Source organism: Anomaloglossus baeobatrachus, chromosome 4, assembly GCF_048569485.1.
Source record: "Anomaloglossus baeobatrachus isolate aAnoBae1 chromosome 4, aAnoBae1.hap1, whole genome shotgun sequence".
In the NCBI taxonomy this organism is placed as follows: Eukaryota; Metazoa; Chordata; class Amphibia; order Anura; family Aromobatidae; genus Anomaloglossus; species Anomaloglossus baeobatrachus.
In genome coordinates, this window is record NC_134356.1 from 596,804,063 (window position 1) to 596,829,994 (window position 25,932).

A 25,932-nucleotide genomic window follows, 5' to 3' on the forward strand; every position below is an offset into this window, starting at 1 on the left:
TTGGCTCGGTGGATCAAGGAACCGATTTTTGAAGCCTACCGTTCTTCTGGGCTTCCGATTCCTTCAGGGCTGAAAGCCCATTCTACCAGAGCCGTGGGTGCGTCCTGGGCATTGCGGCACCAGGCTACGGCTCAGCAGGTGTGTCAGGCGGCTACCTGGTCGAGTCTGCACACTTTCACGAAACACTATCAGGTGCATGCCTATGCTTCGGCAGATGCCAGCCTAGGTAGGCGAGTCCTTCAGGCGGCGGTTGCCCACCTGTAAGAGGGGGCCGTTATTTCGGCTCTTTTTAGCGAGGTATTCTTTTACCCACCCAGGGACTGCTTTTGGACGTCCCAATTGTCTGGGTCTCCCAATGGAGCGACAAAGAAGAAGGGAATTTTGTTTACTTACCGTAAATTCCTTTTCTTCTAGCTCCTATTGGGAGACCCAGCACCCGCCCCTGTTCTCTTCGGGCTGTTTGTTCTTTTGTGTACACATGTTGTTCATGTTGAATTGTTCTTTTGGTTCATGGTTTCAGTTCTCCGAACATCCTTCGGATTGAATTTACCTTAGACCAATTTATAAGTTTCCTCCTTCCTGCTTTGGCACCAAAACTGATGGGCCCGTGATGCACGGGAGGGTGTATAGGCAGAGGGGAGGGGTTACACTTTTTAAAGTGTAATACTTTGTGTGGCCTCCGGAGGCAGTAGCTATACACCCAATTGTCTGGGTCTCCCAATAGGAGCTAGAAGAAAAGGAATTTACGGTACGTAAACAAAATTCCCTTCTTTCGGGGAAAAACGGTGTGTGTGTATGTATGTGTATGTGTGTGTGTGTGTATATATATATATATATATATATATATATATCTATCTCTATCCTGTAATACAAAAAAAAACCACACCAAACAATGTTTTATATACAGTATGTATTGAAACCACCTAACCTGTGTTGATCAAGCCCTTTACATTCCCCCATGACTGACAGTCGTCAGCAATATCCTCCTATTCCCAGGTTAGTTTCTGTCCATTTTTCGCAGTACTGACCGCAGATGTTCATGTTGTAGTGAGCCACCATTGAATGCCATGTTCATAGATTTCCTCTTCCTTCCCGTAGCACGATGTATGTTCATCCAAACACAGGATACGCCAAATCCCAACAGCGTCAAGTTCATCCCAGGAAGAGCAGTTTTGGAAGCGAGGACCATGGATTTCCCAAACCGCGCTGCTGCATTCTGCTCCCCTTTAGCCAGGTAATGGACATTAGGAAGAACTCGGCCTATGGGGCACACTTGGAAAGGCAAAAGGTAGACGTGTATCTTTGTATCTATCAATTAAACCCCATGAGAGTTACAGAAAATGCAAAACCCATCTTCATTAAGTTGCCGGTTGTGTCAGATTTTCTTTGATGTAAATCTCCATTTATATTTTTTTTATTATTATTATTTTTTTGCTGTCATGCTGTTTTTAAGTCTAAAGTTTTGTCCTGACCATCTCTTTATAGTTTCCCAAACTCAGTTTATCTGATACAGCGCTCCGAATCCCCAGCATAATTACAATATCACAGGGTGGTTCCCTGTAGCCACCACTAGAGGGAGCATGGGAACATCGGCAGTCGGATTGTGACTGCCCCGCAACCGGAACACAATGTGCCATCACTGACAACACAGCGGATGATGGTGGATGTGGTCGCACCACAGATTTACAATTCTGGAGATTGTGGTGCTGCAGGAATTTGTGGCTCACCGTGGCCACATTCATTAATGATATAGCCGCAGAATTGCGATCTTATGTTGCGTGGCCACAAGTTGCTTTGTAGCTCTCGCCTAAGTGTCATAACACTGAGTATAATTTATACCATTTGAAAGCGTCAATCTCAGGAAATTAATAGACAGAAAAGGCTCACTCAATCCTTTCCTTCCCAACCCCCTCCCCCAACTTATGTTCCCCTCTGTTCCTGACGTCTTCCAGGAGTGATGCCCTGTGGGACACTGTAGTCATGAAAAAGAATCTTGTGAGTATATGAAAATCCATTTGCATAAATGGTGCTTTCTTGTGTCGGTGGCCTGTCACGGGTGTGAATATCACCAATGTGAATGTTTCCGTCATCTGGAGTGGATAAGCCTTGCACACATCAGGTAGCTGTGTTTGCTGAACAATTGTCTGACTGACGGCGATCTCTCCTGACTCCCCCATTCACAAGAACTCTTGGCCGAGTGCTGCCACGTTCCCTATGAGAGAGCCGCTGCCAGCCTCTTCTGGCAGTGTCTTATATACCCACTAAACAAAAGAATTGGCCAATGAACTTCCAATGGCTGAATCCTTCTCTTATAGCCGATCCCACTGAAGTTGACACATTCTGCAGACTTGTACTTAAAGGGTTTGTCCACTGCTTTTACATTGATGGCTTATCCTTAAAGGGAACCTGTCAGGTCAAAAAAGCGTTTTGACCTACAAGCAGCAGCCTGTGTGAGCTATTAACCCCTTCCTACCCATCCCTGGGTTGTTATATTGTGTAATATGAAAGTAATAAAATAACATTTTTATTACTTTCATAGTCCCTATGTAAATGAGAAGGGTCTCTAGTCCCCTGGGTGTGTCATCGCCCTGTGGGCGTCTACATGCTTTCCATGGTATCACTCCCCTGAGGGCGTGATTCCATGGATTTACATCAGCGACGTGACCGTTGCTACTTTAGAATCTCGCGTGCGCGCTTACCATTCTCACCGCCTCATCCTGGTGCTTGCTTCTGACGCGCACTGAGCATGCTCAGAAGACTCCTGCTGTTTCGGCCATGTGCAGTGTGCGTCAGAAGCAGAGAAGCAAGCACCAGGATGAGGCTGCGGCAAGAATGGTAAGCGCGCGCACGCGAGATTCTAAAGTAGCGACGGTCACGTCGCTGATGTAAATCCATAGTATCACGCCCACAGGGAGATGAGACGCCCATGGGGCTAGAGACATATGCTATTTACATAGCTCGTTAATTAGGAATTGTACTTATCCTATCAGGTGGACACGCTGCCAGCATATATATACTGACAACGTGTCTGCACTACTCAAATTCAATCAAAAAAAGGAGAAAATGCAAGTATACCTGTGGTGGTGATCCCTATTCTTTGGGTATGTGTACATAGGTGTTTCTATGGTTCGGGTTATCCTGTTTTACTACCTTAACTACTCTAGTTTTAGGAAATGCTTCTTAACCCCTTAGGGGTACTTTGCACGCTGCGACATCGCAAGCCGATGCTGCGATGCCAAGCGCGATAGTCCCCGTCGCAGCTGCGATATCTTGTGATAGCTGCCGTAGTGAATATTATCGCTACGGCAGCTTCACACGCACTTACCTGCCGTGCGACGACGCTCTGGCCGGCGAACCGCCTCCTTATTAAGGGGGTGGGTCACACGGCAGGCGGCCAATAGGAGCGGAGGGGTGGAGATGAGCGGGATGTAAACATCCCGCCCACCTCCTTCCTTCCGCATTGCAGCTGGGACGCAGGTAGATGTTCCTCGCTCCTGCGGCTTCATACACAGCGATGTGTGCTGCCTGCTGGCGCGAGGAACAACATCATACCGTCGCGTCAGCGTAATTATGGAATTCTCCGACGCTACACCGATGATACCATTACGACGCTTTTGCGCTCGTTAATCGTATCACCTAGGATTTACACAGTACGATATCGATTGTGATGCAGGATGTGCGACACTTTCGACATGACCCCACCGACATCGCACCTGCGATGTCGTAGTGTGCAAAGTACCCCTTACAGTGTACCACTTTATCTGTGATGCCAGTATGGTTATGTGCACTTGCACCTTATTTATTATAATAATATTGTGACCTATCTAGGTTTCCCCTGTTATATGTGGTACACCTTGGGTTAGGGTAGGCTAACACTTACACCTGCGTAATATACCAGGGTCCCGATTTGCATTGCATTCCCATATCCATTCTGTGTTTACCTATGACTTGGGTCATACTCCCCCTTGTCTTGCATGGCTGATGACAGCAACCTTATTGAACCATGCAATGGAGTCTGAGTCCTGTCATTATGTTTCCTATATTACACCATATTTACCTGTCTTATTCGGAATAAAACCATCTCTCCCACGGCTATTTGAGATTGATAGGAAACTTTGGTATCACTAATAGATTCTACACTGTGTACCCCCCTTGATGTATTGATATTTCGGTAGTATTTTAAGTATTATTTTGTGCTGTCTGCTGTCTTTTTGTGTGTGATCTCTATTAATAAAGTTCTTGTATTTGCAATTATACTCGCATTTTCTCCTTTTTTTTTTTTATTTACATAGGACATATTAAAGTAATAAAACGTATTTTATTACTTTCATATTACACAATATAACAACACAGGGATGGGTAGGAAGGGGTGAGCAGCTCACACAGGCTGCTGCTTGGAGGTCAGAACGCTTTTTTGACCTGACAGGTTCCCTTTAAGATAATTCATCAATGTCTGATTGGCTGGGGTCCGACACTCAGCGCCCCCGCCGATCAGCTGTTGTCAGTGCCGGTGGTGGCAGCAGGCAGCTAGAAATACTCAGTTCCCGAGGTGCCTCGTCTTCTGATGGCTGCCTTGTACTGCACATCTGCATCCTATTGATTTGAATGGGAGGCGGATATGCAGGCCGCAGCTCCTATCAGAAGACGGAGCATGAGTGTGGAGTGAGACTCGCAGACTGGTGCTGCAGCTCCAGCTTAGTACAGAGTTGGATTCACAGTCACCCAGCTCAGTGCTGCTGTAGATTATATTCCATGCTGCTGTATATAATCTCATTCATGCTGCTCCTGCTTCTGGACATGTGATACATAGAGAAAGAATCCCTCTGTGTATAGGAGCGATCACAACAGCTGGTTTTCCCCAACTAGGTTGTGCACATATGAAAATTAGAGTCCAGAGAGGGGGAAACTAGTGAAACGTGCAGAATACAAGATATTCAATCACCAGAAATAGTGTTATTCCTCATATGCACACAGGATAGCTTATTCTGAAATGACAGGAACTCTTTAAAGGGAATCTGTCAGCAGGTTTTTGCCACCTAGTCTAAAAGCAGCATTATGTAGCAGCAGATCCTGATTCTAGCAATGCCAATTACTGGGCTGCTTGCTGTTGTTTTGATAATCTCCTGTCGATAAAACATTGATTTTATCATTAGCCAGAGCTAGTGAATCTGCTGCCAGGGGGTCCAACTATGCCCGCACGACTGATTTGCAGCTTTCTGCCTATGCACAGTGTACACAGAAAGCTGCCTATCAGTGACGTGGGTGAGGTTATATATAGTTCAGCATTCGGACAACAGAGAAAACAATGATTTTATTGTAACTGCAGCTCAGTCAGTGACCTCTCTCCCACATTCTTATACTGCTCTCAGGTCAGGTAGCAGCAACTTGGTGACAGATTCCCTTTAAGTCTATGCAGGGGATTTGGAGGTCTGTATCAGAAGAACAAAGCTCAGACCACCATAAATGAGTAGTCACATGTAACTAGAACTATTTTATTAGGCATTACCAGTGTTTTATATTGTAATGTGTATTGTTTATTATTTGCAGGCATCTCTTTAGAGTTGAAGGAGTTAAAAGTGTTTTCCTCGGGCCTGATTTTATTACAGTTACAAAGGTAACATCAATGATAAGTATGGGGGGGACGGGGCAGCGGGTGGGGGGCACAAGGGACGTATGCAATGATCTCCGTAATAACAATGGCCTCATTACTAGGAAAGTGAAGAGCTAGACTGGAACTTGATCAAGCCTGATGTCTACGCCACCATCATGGACTTCTTTTCTTCAGGCCTACCTGTAATAACAGAGGACGCTCCTCGTAGTGAGACGGGTAGGGGCGGTTATTCATCCATTAGAAGTTAAAATGTAATAGCATGAATTTAATATTATGTATTTGCACAATGCCTCATTTTTTTTGCATATCAGCCCCTTTTGGCCATATTGTGCTAGGCAAATGACAAGACGAAGACGTTAGGCTTAAAAGGGAACCTGTCACCAGGTTTTCCCCATATAATCTAATATTATAATCTTTAAGCCCTCTTGCACAGCAATCGAGCACCATTTGTATAAGCCCCCAGCTCCCCCACCTTATATCATGCTTCCACTCTATGAGCCAATCACCACGGCGCAGTCCGATGGGTAGTGCCGAAGTATGCCGCATAGCCTGACAGGTGAAACACAGAGCTGTGAAGCTGGCTGTATTCCAGGACTTTGCTCTGTTTTCAGTAGGGTTGAGCGTTCCTGCGCAGATCTGTGCTTCAACTCCACAGGCTTGAGATTTGTAGCACTGGGTGGACGATGTAGGAGATCAAAGCAGGAAGTCCAACTATTGTGGGGAGAGAAGGGGCTCCTAGCCTGGGCAGTGCTGGTGTATGCTGCATAGCCTGACAGTTGTAACACAGAGCTGTGAAGCTGGCTCGTCTGTATTACAGGACTTTGCTCAGCCTTCAGCATGGTGAAGCGTTCCTGCACAGATCTGTGCTTCAACTCCACAGGCTTGAGATTTGTAGCAGGGTGGATGATGTAGGAGATCAAAGCAAGAAGGCCAACTATTGGGGGGAGAATAGGGGCACCCGGCACAGACAGTGGTGCTCCCGACTGCGGTGATTAGCATATGGCATGTGAGTATTATGCACCTTATTTTCTCTGTTCTGTGGGGGAGCTGGGGGCTTCTACCCATGTTGCTGGATTGTGGCTGTGTAAGAGGATTTAAAGCTGTTGCACTTATTTTATAGAAGTGAAAATTTGGTAACTGGTTCCCTTTTTAACATCTTCATGAAATCAAGCCGTATGGAACAGTGCACGTTGGAAGCGGGTGTATGGATCAGGCTCATAGGGGAGCTCTCCCCATACTCTGCAGGTAATCGCTGTGTATTAGGGGCACTTTGCACACTACAACATTGCAGGTGCGATGTCGGTGGGGTCAAATCGAAAGTGAAGCACATCCGGCGTCGCAGTTGATATCATAGTGTGTAAAGCCTTTTTGATACGATTAACGAGCGCAAAATCGTCGTAATCGTATCATCGGTGTAGGGTCCAACATTTCCATGAATTGGGAATGACCGATGTTACGATGTTGTTCCTCGCTCCTGCGGCAGCACACATCGCTGTGTGTGAAGCCACAGGAGCGAGGAACATCTACCTGCGTCCTGCGGCTCACGCCAGCTATGCGGAAGGAGGTGGGCGGGATGTTTACGTCCCGCTCATCTCCGCCCCTCCGCTTCTATTGGCCGTCTGCTGTGTGACGTCGCTATGACGCCGCACAACCCGCCCCCTTAATAAGGAGGCGGGTCGCCGGCCAGAGCGACGTCAGAGGGCAGGTGAGTGCATGTGAAGCTGGCATAGCGATAATGTTCACTACGGCAGCTATCACCATGATATCGCATGTGCGACGGGGGCGGGGACTATCGCGCTCGACATCGCAAGCATCGGCTTGCGATGCCGTAGTGTGCAAAGTGCCCCTTACAGCCAGGACCTGCCGCTAACAATTGCGGGCAGAGATCCCTGTTGGTCTGTTAGTTCCCGCTGCGAAACTGACTGCGGCATTTAACACTGACCGCTTGCTAAATGGACATCTTTGGTACTGCTGTAATTGCTCTAATATTGTGAAGTCGTTTTCTTTACCACAAAATGTACACTGTGAACAGAATTCCCCCCAAAAAACATGGCAGAAGTGTGTTTGTATATATAATATATATATATATATTAATATACTGCTCAAAAAAATATAGGGAACACCAATATATATATATATATATATATATATATAATATATACTGGCTTGCATGGGGCTTGAAGGAGGTCGTTGAATGACCTCAATTGTGCAGTGTAAACGTGCACAAAATGAGAGGCAGGTCACCTGCAGAATAACTCACAAGCCCAGCTCCGTGCTGTCATTTATTTCCTTGTACGAGCAGTTAGTAAAGAATGCCAAGAATCCTTGATTAACTTTAACTTTTATTATATTTCTGCCAAAGCAACTTCCGAAGATGACGACGAGGTTGTGTCGATGATCAAAGAACTTCTAGATACCAGAATCAGGTAACTTGAACAATGGCTTTTATATTGGTTTAGTCTATTGTAGAAGCACCATATTTTTGGGGGACTACAAGACGCACCCTACCATAAGATCCACCTAGGTTTTAGAGGCTGAAAATGTGAAAAAATGTAAGCAAAAAATGTTGTCATAATGCACTTTTATGGACGGCTTTTTTGCTGAAACACTTACCGTATTTTTCAGACCATAAGACGCACTTTTTTTCCCCCAAATGTTGGGGGAAAGTGGGGGGTGCGTCTTATGGTCTCAATGTGGCTGCGGGGAATGTGGGTGCTGCGGTGGAGCGGGTCATCGGGGGGACGAGCAGGCTGTAGCAGCCTGCCGTGACCACGTGGACCCGCTCATTTAATATGCATGCCCATCCCCCGCCCATCATCCTTCAGCGCTGAAGCAGGCACTGACAGGTGGGCGGGATGATGGACGGGGGATAAACAGCCGGCTCGCATGATCACCCCTGGCAATTACGGCCTGGAGTGATCATGTGCGGCTGTATTCACTGCACCCCGTGCATCATCCTCAGCGCGGGGAGCAGTGAATCAGTGTACAGTACTCACCGTTCCCCTGCAGCATCGCTCGTCCTCCCGTCTCTGTCAGCGGCAGCGCCGCTGATTGGAGCCGCCCCATTACCCTGCTGGATCGCGATCATCTCCTGTGTTTGTGCCGGCGGCTGAGTGGAGACTAGCGGCGCGCACAGTGATGACGTCATCGCTGTGCGCACGTGTCCACACGCAGCCGCCGGGACACTGGCACAGACACAGGAGATGATCGCGATCCAGCAGGGTAATGGGGACGGCTCCAATCAGCGCTGCCGCTGACACAGACGGGAGGACGAGCGATGCTGCAGGGAGTGAGGTAAAGTGAGGTGAGTATGAACGTTTATTTTTTTTTATGTGCCACAGGATGCGGCCATACACCAGGATGAGGGCATATTATGAGCCGGATGGTGGCATATTATGAGCCGGATGGTGGCATATTATGAGCCGGATGGGGGCATATTATGAGCCGGATGGGGGCATATTATGAGCCGGATGGGGGCATATTATGAGCCGGATGGGGGCATATTTTGAGCCGGATGGGGGCATATTATGAGCCGGATGGGGGCATATTATGAGCCGGATGGGGGCATATTATGAGCCGGATGGGGGCATATGCCATGATGGGTTATATAGCAGGATGCGGCCACATGCCAGTATATAGCAGGATGCGGCCACATGCCAGTATATAGCAGGATGCGGACATATGGCAGGATTACGGTATATAGCAGGATGAGGGACATATACTGTATATACCAGGCAGGGAGGATCATTACCAGGATGCGGCACCTTAGTAGAGAATTTGGGGACATTACCCCCATAACAGTGTCAGCAGCAGATCCTCGCCCCATATCAGTGTGTCATGACCACATTTTTTGCTTAAAATTTTATTTTCCTATTTTCCTCCTCTAAAACCAGGGTGCGTCTTATAGTCTGAAAAATACGGTATGTGGGTAGTGTCCCCCAATTCTGTACTAATGTTCTCCATTTTGGGCCCCTTCCAGGTATATATATGATCCCCATTCTAGTGTATTTATGCTGAATCATGGGCCCTTCCTGGTATATATGCCTCCTGCTATGTCGCACGCATAAAACATGTTTTAAATGTTTCTCTTCCTCTTCCATCCGCTCTCCAAGTGTGCGGCGTCCTCTTCTGGTGCCGGCAACTGACTTTGGCATGTGTGCGACATTCAGCACATTAGTTCACTGCCATGTGCCCTCAGGAGCTTTGCAGATGTCCGCTACCAGGTAATCCAAAATTAATATTCACTGCTCCCCATGCCCATAATCCCGGGCACGGGGAGCAATGAGAATATTATTCATTTTCTTAAATAGCAGACACAAGTAATTGACCCAGTCGCTGCAGTAAGCTGGAAGTTGGGGCATTCAGTGTGTCCGCTACTAAAGAAAATGAATATTTACTGCTCCCCACACCTGGGATTATTGGCATGGGGAGCAGTGAATATTCATTTTCTTTAATAGCGGACAGGAGTCAGCTTGATTTGAGTTCAGGAGGTGCCCCCTCACCCCTCTCCCTAGTGGCTGGGACCTCTGTTGTATCGTGACCCCTGTGTTCCCGGAGTGTGGTAACATCCTTTAGGGGTTTACCAGGTACTAGGAAAACCCAGCAAGTCGCATGCGTGACAGTAACCTGAAGTGACTACTTTTGACCCAAAGATCGCTGACTGCCCCAAGCATGCCTCGTGAAAGAGGAGGAGGTGACCCCCATCCACCTGTAGGAAATCCCTGGGACTGTGAACCTGGATGGTCCGTCGGGCTCTTCTCCATTGGCAGTATCTATTTCAAGGTTTGCTAATCAAGATTCAGTCAGACAAAGCCATGGCCGTGGCTTATATTAACCATCCAAGGTTTTATGTTCCCCAATGAAGACTTACAAGAAACAGATTTTATGGTGAGCACCAAAAATCTAGTTTTTCGTCTTAAGGACACAAAAACAATTGAGTGTGGAGAGGGGTGCAAGCGGGGATCACAGTAAGCAGTGGCAATAACTCACTGACACCACTCACTTGTGTGCCTGCACCTCTGCTGTCAATGTGCTGAATCCTTGCGGCCAGAGGACGGCACCAGGCATTCAGCAATGTCCATTTTTAGGGGCTTTTGTCAAACTGTGCCCATATCGGGGAGGCAAATGGTAGCATAGGCGGGTGCCTACTCTGACTACCCCATGTCCTGTACCTGGTAAACTGGCCGCCAATCATTTGTTTGTTTGGTAAAAGATTACCAATCGGCAGCCGTATCGTGCCGTCGGCCTGTCTGTGTAAATTAATCTTTATTTCTATAAACTACCATGGACTATATTGAGAGATGAAAATTGCTGATTACTTTTGCTGGGTGAAAGGAGCCGTCAGCCACCAGCACTGGACTGTGGATAAAGCTATGGTGAACCCATGCTTGGGAAGAGCTTCCACAAACCCAAAGCACTTCAGCCTCATTTACATATTCATTCAAATGCAGCATTGTCTTTAAGGCTATGTGCGCACGTTACGTACAGTCACTGCAGAAATTTCTGCAACGATCTGAAGAGCACACGTGCGCTTCAAATCGCTGCAGAAAATGTCCGTAGTGGAAAAAAAACCCCCGATTCCATGCACTCTGACTGCAGCTCCTGCCATAGACAGAGCGGGGGCTGCCGGCAAAGCGCACGGAAGAAGTGACATGTCACTTCTTAGAACGTGCTCCCCGGGCAGCAGCCGAAGCGCTGCGCTCTAAGACGCCACGTGCGCACGGCCCCTGCACAATCTCCATAGATTATGCAGAGGACGCAGGATGCATGCAGTTACGCTGCGCTACAAACCGCAGCGTAACTGCATGTAATTATGCAACGTGCGCACATAGCCTAACATTGGGATAGAATGTACTTGTTTATGCAAGAGAGTACATTTACATATAAATACTTTGGTGGGTGAAATCCTGCTGACAGATTCACTTTAAAGCTTACATGTCATTTTAGGTGACTTTTCAGAAAAGGTTGTCATTTGTGTGTACAAGGTGGCCATACAATAACCTAAGGTGTTTGGAGCCATGTGCAGACTGACCCAGTGTAGAGAATTGGCTGAGAATTGGTATACTCTCCCCCCCCCCCCCCCCGGGGGAAAAAGTGGCGCTGTACAGTGAGCGAGCGGCCCAAAAACTGTGTGCTGATAATTGGAGATGTCACAATTGTTTCACAGACTAGCATAACTGTTCAATATGGCCGCCATCATGCATGGTGATCACGTTCATCCTATGCAAAACATGCTCGACACTTGTAACATGTCTGGTGGGTTGCTGCACACTTCCAAAATGATGCGGTCTTTGAGGTCAGCCAGGGTGTCAATATTTCCCCTATAAACATGCTCTTTCAAGTGTCCCCACAACCAGAAATCACAAGGATTGAGATCGGGTGAACGCGATGGTCATGCGTTAGAGAAGGAGCAGCTCAAAATCCTTTCATCGGGAAAATGTGCACGCAGAATGTTCTTCACATGATTTGCGATGTGAGGCGGTGCTCCATCATGCATGAAGGTGGTTGTCTGAAGACATTGCCGCTGTTGGAGTTGCGAAATGACCACTGTTTCCAGCATTGTCTGGTATCCCGCTCCTGTCATAGAACAGGAAGTAACCGCAGTTGGCCTCATTTCTTCGTAAAAGAACCATCCGAGGATGAATGATGAGGTGACGCCACACCAAACGGTTACCTTTGGCGGATGCAGCGGAACCTCCTCAACCGCATGTGGATTTTCGGTAGCCCATATGTGACAGTTTTGTGTTTTCACCATTCCATTCAGGTAAAAATGCGCTTCGTCTCACCACAGAACACTCCATGGCCAATTGCCGTCCACTTCCACTCTCGCCAGAAACATGAATGCAAATGTCATGCGGGTATCATTGTCACGAGGAAGAAGTTGTTGATAATGACTAATTTTGTACAGGTATGCCTGCAGGACCTTTCGGAGAACCTTCCACACTGTGCTGTACGGGAGTCCCAATTGCCTGGAAACACCGCGTGCACTGCTGTTCCCGGCAGGGTTGTTCGTGCCCTGTTCCACGACGGCAGTGGCAATGTCCTCCACAACCTCTCTGCTTACCGGTCGTCACCCGCTCCCTGGCTGAACAGTCAGTAACCCTGTTACCTCAAAACGTGTCATCATCTGTCTCAGTGAATTGACAGCCATTGGACCACTATGTGTGTGAAGGTCTTTCAAATGACGAAAGGCTTTCAGTGCAGCTGTAGCATTCCTGGCATTCTCATATAACAACCGAACTAACCGCGCATGATCCAGCAAAGAGGCAGGCATCCTGCAGACTGAGTTGCAAGGTGCTCTCCCGGTACAGCGCCACTTTTTCACCTGGTGGGGAATTTTGTTTTGGTATAATTTGTTTGGTTTTTTTTGTTTGTTTTTTTTAAGGATTCCTTCAGCTTCCCCATGCCTTGAATAGCATACATACCAATTTTCAGCCAATTCTGTCTACTGGGACAGTCTGCACATGGCTCCAAACACCTTAGGTTATTATATGGCCATCTTGTACTTGAGGAATAACACTTTTTTTGGTAATTATACGACTGGAATCCTGTGTTTTCATCAGTTTCTCGTCGATAGGCTCTATCACTCATTTTCATTCCTCTCTGAGCTAGTAGGTGGAGATTAACTACCATGATGTCTCCATACACAGCACACACAGACATTCATTTGTAGCACAAAGAAAGTAACAAGGAAGACCTCATGCAGCATTACTGAGCTATGTGGCTGTAATCCACCACCAAAGTGAAATACATTTCCTGGAAGCTGCTGCTCCATCTGCGCATATCTTTTTGTCTATCACGCCTCCTCTCTGTTCCTTTTCTTTAGACAAAAAGAAGACACACACCACACCTTACAATTATACTTGACTTGAGGAGTTCCCCCCCCCCCCCCCCCGAGCTCTGGAAGCAGGGCAAGAAGTGGCTCATAAGTGGAGAAAGTAGCAAATGTATTACAAAGGGTTTTGTTTTGTTTTTTTATATACATTTTTATTTATATCTTTTACTATTCACTCACTCTGTTGATGCATGCAAACCCTTTATAAAAGTGACCTTTTTAATAACAGTGGCTCTGCGGATAAAGAAGAGGGAGCCAATTTTCAATATTGGTGTGGGTCCTAACCATTGGCCTACCTCCAATAAATCTATAGCATCCATTAGGAGCATTGGGCTCAGTTATGGTGAGTCTGGATTCTCTTATGAATGGAAGTCTCAGTGAACATAGCCTTAAGCCCCTGTCACATTTAACGACTTACCAGCGATCCCGAAAACGATGTGACCTGATGAGGATCACTGGTAAGTCACTGGTGAGATGTCACACAGTCAGATCTTACCAACGACGCAGTAACGATCAGCGACCTGTATAAGGATCTCGGCGGGCGTTGGGACTGTGTTAGGAGGTCGTTGGTAGGCGTCAAACACAGTGATGCGTCCTGCCCAGCAGGACATCGCCTTTGAAGAAAATGGTCCGGACCATTCAGCAACGACTAGCAATCTCACAGCAGAGGCCTGATCGCTGGTAGGTGTCACACATAACGAGATCGCTGCTGCGAAAACGGTGACGCAGCAACAATGTCGTTAGCGATCTTGTTAGCGATCTCGTTGTGTGTGACGGGGCCTTTACTGAATCTACAATGGACAATAGGCATACTAGTGTGTCCGTGGAGAAAAAAATCCTATGGTGTGCGTACACAGGCAGATATCAGGCCACTAAGCGAGCACTGATTGACTATGTATGTAGTTCGGTGCTAATATCATCATTCAGTCCCCGTACAGCAGCATTTCCCAAACTCCAGTCTCCACAGCCCCCAACAGATCATACAGTCAGGATTTCCTTAATATTACACAGATGAGGGAATTATTAGGCATCAGACATTGCCACAGGCTCTCTCTCCTGTGCAATACTATAGAAATCCTGAAAGCATGATCTTTTAGGGAGGGGGCAGTGAGGACTTGAGTTTTGGAAACACTACTGGGCAGAATTATGTTATTGGCATCACATGTCCTCTGTACGAGGGGTGGTGTGCTACCAATAACTTTTTTTTTTTTTTTTTTTATTCGCCAGCATAAATGATCCAAAGACCCAATGAAGAAACGTCTTATTTGCTTGTCCGGTACATGCTTGTAAAGAGGATAATAGGGAACAAGCACTCCTACACTCACAGATTATCTACTTGTCTAAATGCACAAAAAAGTGTGTGTGTGTGTATGTATGTGTGTATATATATATATATATATATATATATAATATATATATATACACACAAACATATTAGCTCTAGTACCTGGGTGGTACCTGGTATAGTAACTGTGTGTGTCTCTCTGTGTCTGTCTCTCTCTCTGTGTCTGTCTCTCTCTCTATCTCGGTCTGTCTTTCTGTCTCTCTCTCTGTGTCTGTCAGTCTGTTTCCCCGGCTGTCTTGTTCCCAGTCTGTCTCATTCTAGGTCTGTCTCTTTCCCCGTCTCTCTCTCTTTTCTTGTCTGTCTGTCTTTTCCTGTCTCTTTCCCTGTTTTTGTCTTTTCTTTTTCGCTCCTAATTGGGAGACCCAGACAATTGGGTGTATAGCTATTGCCTCCGGAGGCCACACAAAGTATTACACTTAAAAGTGTAAGGCCCCTCCCCTTCTGGCTATACACCCCCAGTGGGATCACTGGCTCACCAGTTTTGTGCTTTGTGCGAAGGAGGCAACACATCCACGCATAGCTCCACTGTTTAGTCAGCAGCAGCTGCTGACTATGTCGGATGGAAGAAAAGAGGGCCCATACAGGGCTCCCAGCATGCTCCCTTCTCACCCCACTTCATGTCGGAGGTGTTTGTTAAGGTTGAGGTACCCATTGCGGGTACGGAGGCTGGAGCCCACATGCTGCTTCCTTCCCCATCCCTTTTTACAGGGCTCTGGGTGAAGTGGGATTCTATCGGTCTCCAGGCACTGAGACCGTGCTCCATCCACAGCCCCTGGTATCTGCTGGACATGGAGCGGAGTATCTTCAGGGACATGGCCCTGCTACATGGAGGTACTCTGTGTCCCTGTGGGGACCGCGCAGACACACGGCAGCACTGCTGGGTGTGTTAGTGCGCCAGGGACAGCGGCGCTGTCCGCACTAGTGCCATCGCACACCACAGCGTTGCTGGGTGTGTTAGTGTATTGGGTGACTACTGCGCTAACCGCCGCTGCCATTGTTATTTAAGGCGCCGCTGGGATTTGTGGTGCGCCGGGGACTTCCGCGCCGGCCAGCACTGATATGCCGGCCGCGCTTATTAACTCGAGTCCCCGGCTTCTGGGCCTAGTCTCCCTTCGTTACCGCCCACAGGCCTGACAGTCAGGGTAGGGGCGTGACGCTGCATAGCACAGCAGCGCTGAGAGCTGGAGTATGTTTTGCATACTCCACCCCTCTCACTGTGTGCACTGTGAAACCGGATTCCCGCACTTTCTCAGGCACGCCCACGGCTTCCTTCTCTACAAGGACGCCGGCAGCCATTAGTGTCAGTTTCTGTACGATACAGAGACAAGTGTGGAAGACCCTGGCATTCTGTTAGTCACACAATCGCTGCAACAGGCGTTAAGCAGCACCTGTGGTGCTAACCCCACTAGTGCAGAAGTGCACTTATAGATATGCTTGTACTATATACATTGCACTGTTTGGTCGCACGTTGTATATACCCTCCTGGATTGTGCGGAGGAGTTATCAGCATATTCTCTGTGTAAAACAAAGGTGCAGAACCACATGTTTTTCTATGCAGCCGGTACAGCATGTACGGCTATACGGCCGGCAGGTTACATAGACCCCCATTATATCCAACTCAGCCGGAGTCTCTGCTAATGGCCAGAGGATGAGGACGGTGTCTGCAGTATTTACTGACAGATTTTCTGAGACTATGGCTATGATACTAGAAGCCTAGCAGTCCGGACATGTCTCTCACAACATGGGCACTGTTGAATCATTGATCCATGGCCCCCCTCAGTGTGAACAACTAACAGCTCCGGGAATGTCACACGCATCCCAGAGTCATGGCTCTGCACAGACGTCAGTCCCAGACAGCCTAAGCGGGCTCACTATGAGCGGCCCTCGGTTTCATCAGGGTCCTAGCAGAAGGACTCTCTGTGTAATGAGGCGGAAGTAGCGGCCCAGGATTCTGATCCTGAGACCGCTCTCAATCTGGATACACCTAATGGTGACGCCATAGTGAATAATCTTATAGCGTCCATCAATAGAATGTTGGTTATTTCTCACCCAGCTCCTCCAGTGGAGGAGTCAGCTTCACGTATTTTTCTGGACCACTCTGCCTTCAGAGAGGCAGTCCAGGAACACCACACTTATCCAGATATGCGCTTCTCCAAACGGCTTAGGATACACGTTATCCCTGCCCCCTGACGTGGTCAAGGACTGGACCCAGTGTCCCAAGCGGCATCCTCCAATCTCCAGGCTTGTAGCTAGATCCATAGTTGCAGTGGGAGATGGAGCTGCACTTAAAGATGCCACTGACAGACAGATGGATCTCTGGTCTAAATCCATCTATGAGACTGTCGGCGCACCGTTGGCTCCAGCATTCTCACCCTTGGGGCACTCCAAGCTATTTCAGCTTGTCTTACACAGATTGACACGGTTACACGTACATCTGTGCCGCAGGTGGCATCCTTAACCTCTCAAATGTCTGCATTTGTTTCTTACGCGATTCAGGTTGCCCTAGACTCTGCGAACCGTACGGCAGTAGCCTCCGCTGCTCCGTGTTTTTAAGCAGAGCCTGGTCTGCTCGTTAAGTGAATGGAAGGCAGATTCTGCTTCCAAAAAAGGTTGCTTAACCAGTTGCCTTTTTCTGCTGACCGACTGTTTGGTGAGCGTTTGGATGTAACCATTAAACAGTCCAGGGGTAAGGATTCATCCTTTCCTCAGCCCGGACACAACAAACCCCAACAGAGCAGGAGGCAGTCGTGGTTTCGGTCTTTTCGAGGCTCGGGCAGGTCCCATTTTTCCTCGTCCAATGTGGACTCAAAAGGATCAGAGGAGCTCAGATTCTTGGCGGGCTCAGTCACGCCCAAAAAAGAGACAGTCTGAAAACCCGCTTCCAAGGCGGCTTCCTCATGACTTGCGGCCTCCTCTCTCCGCATCCTCGGTCGGTAGCAGGCTCACCCGCCTTGGCGATATTTAGCTGCCATAGGTCAATGACCGTTGGGTGTGAGACATTCTGTCTCACGGGTACAGGATAGAGCTCACTTCTCGTCCTCCAACTCGATTCTTCAGAACTTCTCCACCTCCCGGCCGAGCCGCTGCTCTTCTGCAAACAGGGTGCACTCTATAGGCAGAAAGAGTGATGACCCCCGTTCCTCTTCAGGAACAAGGTCACGGTTTTTACCCCAAATTATTTGCGGTGCCTATAAGAACGGGCCGTTCCGTCCCGTTCTGGATCTAAAACTGCTCAGCAAGCTCGTGGACACCAGGCGGTTCCGGATGGAATCCCTCCGCCATGTCATCGCCTCAATGTCCCAAGGAGATTTCCTAGCATCATTAGGCATCAAGGATGCTTATCCACACGTGCCGATTGATCCAGAGCACTAGCGTTTCTACGCTTCGTTATAGGAGACGAACACCTTCTGTTCGTAGCTCTACCTTCCGGCTAGCGACAGTCCCACTGGTCTTCGCCAAGGTCAGGGCAGCAGTAGTCACAGTCCTGCACTCTCAGGGTCACTCTGTGATCCCATATTTAGACGATCTACTTGTCAAGGCACTCTCTTAGGAAACATGCCGACACTGCCCGAACGTTGCGCTGGAGACTCTCTAGAGTTTTGGGTGGATCATCAACTTTTTGAAGTCAGATCCGACCCCGACCCTATCGCTAACATATCTAGGCATGGAGTTTCATACTCTCTCAGCGATAGTGAAGCTTCCGCTAGACAAACAGCATTCACTACGGGCTGCAATCTCTTCTTTAAGAACCAGTCGCACACATTGAGACGCCTCATGCACTTCCTGCGTAAGATGGTAGCAATGGAGGCAGTTCTTTTCGCGCAGTTTCATCTGCGTCCACTACAATGTGACATTCTCCGCCAATGGGACGGGGAGTCGACCTCCCTCAACAGAGTCGTCTTTCTTTCTCAGGCGGCCAAGGAATCTCTACGGTGGTGGCTTCTTCCCACCTCATGGTCAAAAAGAAGGTCCTTCCTATCCCCATCCTGGGCGATAGTTACGACAGACGCGAGTCTATCAGGGTGGGGAGCAGTTTTTCTCCACCACAGCGCTCACGGTACGTGGACTCAGCAAGAGTCCACCCTTCAGATCAATGTTCTTGAACACAGAGCAGTGTATCTTGCCCTACAAACCTTCCAACAGCAGCTGGACAGCAAGCAAATCCGACTTCAGTCGGACAACTCCACAGCGGTGGCATACATCAACCACCAAGGAAGAACGCGCAACCGGCAAGCCTTCCAGGAAGTCCGGCAGGTTCTGATGTGGGTGGAAGACACGGCATCCACCATATCCACAGTTCACATCCCAGGCGTGGAAAACTAGGAAGCTGACTTCCTAAGTCGCCGGGGTGTGGCCGAAAGGGTATGGTCTCTTCACCCGGACGGGTTTCGGGAGATCTGGCGCCGCTGACAGAGGCCGGACGTCGATCTAATGGCGTCACGGCACAACAACAATGTGCCAGCTTCATGGCACGGTTTCACAATCATCGAGCTCTGGCGGCAGACGCCTTAGTTCAGCATTGGTCGCAGTTCCAGCTACCTTATGTGCCACCTCTGGCATTGTTGCCCAGAGTGCTGCGCTAGATCAGGACCGACTGCGGCCGCGCCATCCTCGTCGCTACAGATTGGCCGAGGATGTTGTGGTTCCCGGTTCTGTGGTGCCTCACGGTAGGCTAACCGGGGGCACTACCAGACCAATCAGACTGGCTGTCTCAAGGGCCATTCTTCCATTTGAATTCTACGGCCCTCAACCTGATGGTGTGGCATTGAGTCCTGGAACCTAGTGTCGTCAGGATTACCTCAGGACGTGGTTGCCACCATGAGACAGGCTAGCATACCAACGTCCGCCAAGATTGACCACAGGACGTGGAAGATATTCTTATCTCGGTGCTCGGCGCAGGGTGTTTCTCCCTGGCCGGTTGCATCGTCTATGTTTCCTTCCTTCCTGCAATCTAGGTTGGAAAAAGGGTTGTCGCTCAGTTCCCTTTAGGGACAAGTCTCAGCGCTATCTGTATTTTTTCAGAAACGACTTCCTCAGGTACGCACGTTCCTACGGGGAGTTTGTCGTCTCAGCACTCCGTACAAGCGGCCGTTAGAGCCCTGGGATCTGAACAAGGTTCTAATTGCTCTCCAGATGCCGCCTTTCGAGCCTTTGAAAGAGGTCTCCCTTCCCGCTTTTCTCGGGAAGTGGCCTTCTAGTAACGGTCTCGTCTCTTAGGAGAGTTTCCGAGCTAGCAACGCTCTCATACAAATCTCCCTTCCTGGTCCTTCACCAGGACAGGGTAGTTCTGCGTCCGATTCCGGAATTTCTCCCTAAGGTGGTATCCCACTTTCATATCAATCAGGATATCACCTCACCTTCTTTGTGTCCTCGTCCAGTCCATCAATTTCAGAACGATTTGCATCTGTTGGTTCTGGTGAGAGCACTCAGGTTCTACTTCCCGCATGGCGCTCCTGCGCCACCCGGATGCACTCTTTGTCCTTGTCGCTGGTCGGCGTAAACAGTCGCAAGCTTCTGAATCCACCCTGGCTCGGGGGATCGAGGAACCAATTCTTGAAACCTACAGTTCTACTGGGCTTCTGGTTCTCTCAAGGCTGAAGGCCCATTCTACCAGAGCCGTGGGTGCATCCTGGGCATTACGGCACCAGGCTACGGCTCAGCAGGTGTGTCAGGCACCTACCTGATTGAGTCTGCATACTTTTACCAAGCATTTTCAGGTGCATACCTACGCTTCGGCAGACGCCAGCCTAGGTAGATAAGTCCTTCAGGCGGCGATTGCCCACCTGTAGGAAAGGGCTGTTTGACGGCCCTATCACGAGGTATTCTTTTACCCACCCAGGGACTGCTTTTGGACGTCCCAATTGTCTGGGTCTCCCAATTAGGAGCGAAAAAGAAGAAGGGAATTTTGTTTACTTACCGTAAATTCCTTTTCTTCTAGCTCCAATTGGGAGACCCAGCACCCGCCCTGTTTTCTCTGGGTTTTTCTGTTTTTTTCGGGTACACATGTTGTTCATGTGGTATGGTTCAGTTCTCCGATGTTTCCTCGGATTGAATTGGTCTTTAAACCAGTTATTGGCTTTCCTCCTTCTTGCTTTGGCACTAAAACTGGTGAGCCAGTGATCCCACTGGGGGTGTATAGCCAGAAGGGGAGGGGCCTTACACTTTTAAGTGTAATACTTTGTGTGGCCTCCGGAGGCAATAGCTATACACCCAATTGTCTGGGTCTCCCAATTGGAGCTAGAAGAAAAGGAATTTACGGTAAGTAAACAAAATTCCCTTCTTTCCCTGTCTGTCTCTTTCCCGGTCTGTCTCTCTTTCCTGGTCTGTGCCTGTCTGCCTGTGTCTGTCTGCCTCTGTCTGTCTCTTTGATTATCTCTCTCTCTCTTTCCCTGTCTGCCTCTTACTCTGTCTGTGCCTATGTCTGTCTCTGTCTCTCGCTATCCGTCTCCCCACCGACATCTTATTACTTCACACATAAGCTTGTTATACTATGAATGTCCTTTGTTCTTATAGCAACCAATCACAGCCGCTATTAATAACCTTTAGCTCGCAGCTCTATTGACTATAATGAAGGCAGGTTTTTTGGAGAGTAACTGTAAAGCGCAGGGTTACATTTTGCCATCAAAACATAGTCTATGATGTTCCCTGAGTCACATGGGGTGTCTGTGCAAAATTTCGTGATTGTGACGGTGCGGATTCCTTTAGCGGACATATACACACACACACACACACACACACCATATCATACATACATACATACATACATACATACATACATACATACATACATACATATATATACATGTACATACATACACATTATATATATATATAATATATATATATGTATATACATATACTAGAAGGTGGCCCGATTCTAACGCATCGGGTATTCTAGAATTTGTGTAGTTAATGTATGTTTTTTGTTATATATATCTATGTTGTTGTGTCTAGTTGCCAGTGTTTGTGTAGGGCACTGTAAATGTTCTGGGTGTTGTCTGGGTGGGGGTGTGTGTGAGAGCGGTGTTGTATGTGTGTTGCGTTGTGTGTGTTGCGTTGTTTGTGGAGTGCTGTGTGTCTACAGCGTTCGGTGTGTGTGGTGCTGTGTGTGTTGCGCGGTTTGTGTGGGTGTGGAGTGCGTGTGTGTGTGTTTTGGGGAGGTATGTTTTGTGCACTGTGTGTGTGTTGCGCGGTATGTGCGTATATTTGTGTATGCCGCGGTGTTTGTGTGTTGGGTGCTGTGTGTGTGCGGCGTTGTGGGTGTCTGTGTAGGGCGGTGTTTGTGGTTCCCAGTGTGTGTGTGGTGTGTTGTGCGGTGCGCGTGTGGTGCTGTGTGTGTGTGTGTGTGTGTTATGGGGGGAGGTGTGCACCCCATCGTACTCCATCCCCCATGCTGCGCACCCCCCATCGTGCTCCATCCCCCATGCCGCGCACTCCCCATCGTGCTCCATCCCCCATGCTGCGCACCCCCCATCGTGCTCCATCTCCCATGCTGCGCACCCCCCATCGTGCTTCATCCCCCATGCTGCGCACCCCCCATCGTGCTCCATCCCCCATGCTGCGCACTCCCCATCGTGCTCCACAGTCACACATCAGACAGTATACACGCAGACATCTGATCGCATACACCCACACCCCACTTCTCCCTGTGCCCTCCAGTGGGCGGTCCCAGCAGCTGTGCTGCACGCCGTGCTCCTCTGCCGACACTCACAGATCCGATCGCATACACGCACACACCCGATCGCATACACGCACACACCCGATCGCATACACGCACACACGCACACACACACTGACGATATCGCACATACGCACTCACAACATCCGGAGATACCACATGCTTCTGGCCATGTGATCCTCCGGCAGGTCCTGGAAGGTCACTGCACGCACAGTATCGCCGTCGAGAATTAAGCGATATCACTGGATGTTGTTGTGTGTGGATGCGATCTGATGTGTGTGTGAGAGTGAGTGTGTGTGTGTGTGTTCCGCCGCTGCAGGACCTTGATGCGCTCACCTGCACCCGGTCGGCGTCTGGTGAGTATGACTGCGGGGTCTTCTTTCTTCTGTCTTCTCTCTTCTGGGGGTGCGTGCGGAGGTCCGGGGTGAGTGGCTAATCCATGTGGGGAGTGGAGCCAGGCCGAGGCGAGCGGCCAATCCGTGGGGGGGCGGAGCCAGGCCGAGCCCAGAGCGGCTAATCCATGCAGGGGGCGGGGCCAGGCCGAGGCAAGCGGCCAATCCGTGGGGGGGGGCCAGGCCGAGCCCAGCGGCCAATCCGACAGTTGTCACTTTTATTACACTTACGGTGACACTGTCACGTGACATAATTTTGGAGCAAGACAGACAGACAGAATAGGGCAATTATATATATATATATATATATATATATATATATATATATATATATATATATATATATATATATATATATATATATATATATATATATACATATATAATATTGTAGATATATGAAACCCTTGAAGTGTGAATGTAACGTCCCCTATGCACAAAGAACCACGAACAGTTCTGGGTGAATATTGCTAATCCCTGCCTAACTATCCCAGCATATACCAACATATGTAAACGGATTTCTAAAAATCCTGTATGATATGCTAATGAGCTCAGAGACTAGTCGCAAGGGCGTTAGTTCCTGCGCTCATCCTGCCCTCTTAGCATGCCCCTGTGGGCGTCCTAACATGCTGAGGGGGCGGAATGAGTGCAGGAACTAACACCCTTGCGACTAGTCCCTGAGCTCATTAGCATATCATAAAGGATTTTTAGAAAAACATAGAGATCTTTATAAAAAGTGAGTTGGTATATGCTGGGACAGTTAGGCAGGGATTAGCAGTATGCACCCAGAGCTGCTCATGGTTCGGGCTGCAGATTGCCGCTGACAGGTTCACTTTAAAGCAAAGTATTGGGAAAACTGGAGTAAAAAATTGTATGAGAATGACTGCCAAGTAAGTGTGCCATGAAAGGTTCACGGTTCTGTGGTTGCACAGACTGTTGTGTCCCGGTGAGAATTAGAGCTTCTACTTTTCTAGCAGAACCGATACTTCCTATTGCGTCACATATGTGCAGTGTTTAGTTTAGATCCTATTCCGGACCCCCCGCCCTGGCACATTGTGGTTTCAGTATCCTGTGATGTTATAGACTTGGTTAATCCTCGCATGGAATTTATGACGCTGCACCCTGAGGGCGCGGATCCAGTATAATGGCTGGGGAGGTGTCGTTCAGGTCAGGTTCATGACTCCGTAATGAGAGAGCTGTCCCAGGAGTGGCAGGACGGGTTCATCAATGATGAGTCTACCGAGATTAAAAATAAAATCTCTGCTGCACCTCATTACATGTAATTGTGTTCACCCTGCGCTATATCGGGCAGCGTGCCATGCTGTACAATCACTCGCCAATTAAGCAATCTGGAATGTGAAAGGAAAAGCTGAAGCCGGGCTCAGACATACTGTTTCACTGTCCATAATGCCTGGATTGAATATATTTGGACCTGAATTTATAATCCCGTAGCCAAAGACCCGCAGTCACTCTGGGCATTGTGGTCTGTGTAAGGGCTGAAAAACGCCCATCTGAACCTAGCCCGAGGGTTCATAAGATGGGCCGTGGACTGGTTGATCAGTGCTGCATCACTGATTGAATGATCACTGAAGGGAATCTGTCATCAGGTTTTTTCTACCTAATCTGAGAGCAGCGTAATGTAGAGACAGAGACCCTGATTCCAGCGATGTCACTTACTAGTTTCTTACTGTAGATTTTATAAAATCTCTTTTGTATCAGATGGAGATTACCACTAAAGGACTAGTAAACCTGCTACCATTTAGTCAAACCCCATCCCCCACCAATGATTAGCAGCTTTCTGCATTTGCCTTGTGTTAACAGAAAGCTGCCAATCAGTGGTGTGGGCACAGTTATACAAAGCTCCGCATTGAGAGAACTGGTAGATCTGCAGCAGCCAATAAAGGTAGTGATATAAAGCTAGAAATCAGAGTCTCTGCCCCTACATCATGCTCAGACGGGGTAGCAAAAACCTGCTGACAGATTCTTTTTAATGCTATTAAGCTGTGACCTGTAACATCTGGATATAACAGGGCGAGGTGCTGTCAACAATGCTTTTTATGCCAACATAAATGATCCACCCAGCATACAATTTGTGTTGTGCATGTTTACATTGGCCGACTATCAGGAACTCTCCTTCTTACCTATGCTCGTACATAGATTCTCAGCCTGTCATAATCCACCTAAAGGCAACAGTCCTGATAAAAATGTATCTGCCAGACATCTTTAGCATCAGCTTATCTCCACAGAGAACAAAGGGATCACTGTCCACAATCAGATCCTTAAAGAGCCTGTCCACTACTTTGACATCGATGGTCTACCCTTAGGATAGGTCATCAATGTCTGATCGGCCGGGGTCCAACACCCTGCTTTCCCGCCAATCAGCTGTTCACAGTCCCGATGGCGACAGCAGGCAGCCGGAAATGCTCAGTTCCAGAGCTGCTCCGTTTTCTGATAGTGGCAGTGGCCGGGTACTGCATATCTGCCTCCCATTGATTAAAATGGGAGGCGGATGTACAGTACCCAGCTGCAGCCGCTATCAGAAGATGGAGCAGCGCCGGAACCAAGCATTTCCAGCTGCCGCCACCGGGACCAAGAACATCTGATCGGCGGGGGAGCAGAGTGTTGGACCCTGGCGGATCAGACCATGGTGACCTATCTTAAGGATAGACCATCGATGTCAAAGTAGTGGACAACCCCTTTAGCTCCCCGACAAGCATCTGTCCAGGGGCTTCCTTATAGATTAGACAGTCATCCGAACAAGTCAGTGTCAGTGGGTTTGGCCGACATTAGTTTGTGTATTATTGGGTGATGGGACTTTACTGTGTACAGAGCAGTCTGGACTGATAGTTGACAGCCAAACAATCAGTCAGTCTGCAGCTATGTCATCCATATGGGGAGCTTTACAAGGGAACTCGTCTTAATAGATTAAGACCATTTTATGGTTCTTGCCCAAAAGGTAAATCACTTAATTTTACCTAATTCTCCCTAGTGGACATGGATAAATACCCATTGGGCTGATTTCTGCCCCCCGTCCTGGAAGTTCCAGTCCCACTGTGGTTCTGTGGCTGAAAA

General features: G+C 48.4%; 1 protein-coding gene across 1 annotated transcript in view; it reads left to right on the forward strand.

The window, feature by feature from the left end:
* The window catches only part of NFU1 (NFU1 iron-sulfur cluster scaffold), a 51,974-nt gene that overhangs the window by 20,507 nt on the left and 5,535 nt on the right, over positions 1-25,932 (forward strand). The window contains exons 3-6 of the mRNA XM_075342911.1: positions 1,099-1,234; positions 5,548-5,614; positions 5,713-5,827; positions 7,974-8,037. Coding sequence (XP_075199026.1) covers positions 1,099-1,234; positions 5,548-5,614; positions 5,713-5,827; positions 7,974-8,037 — 382 coding nt within the window. The remainder of the gene's footprint in view (positions 1-1,098; positions 1,235-5,547; positions 5,615-5,712; positions 5,828-7,973; positions 8,038-25,932) is intronic.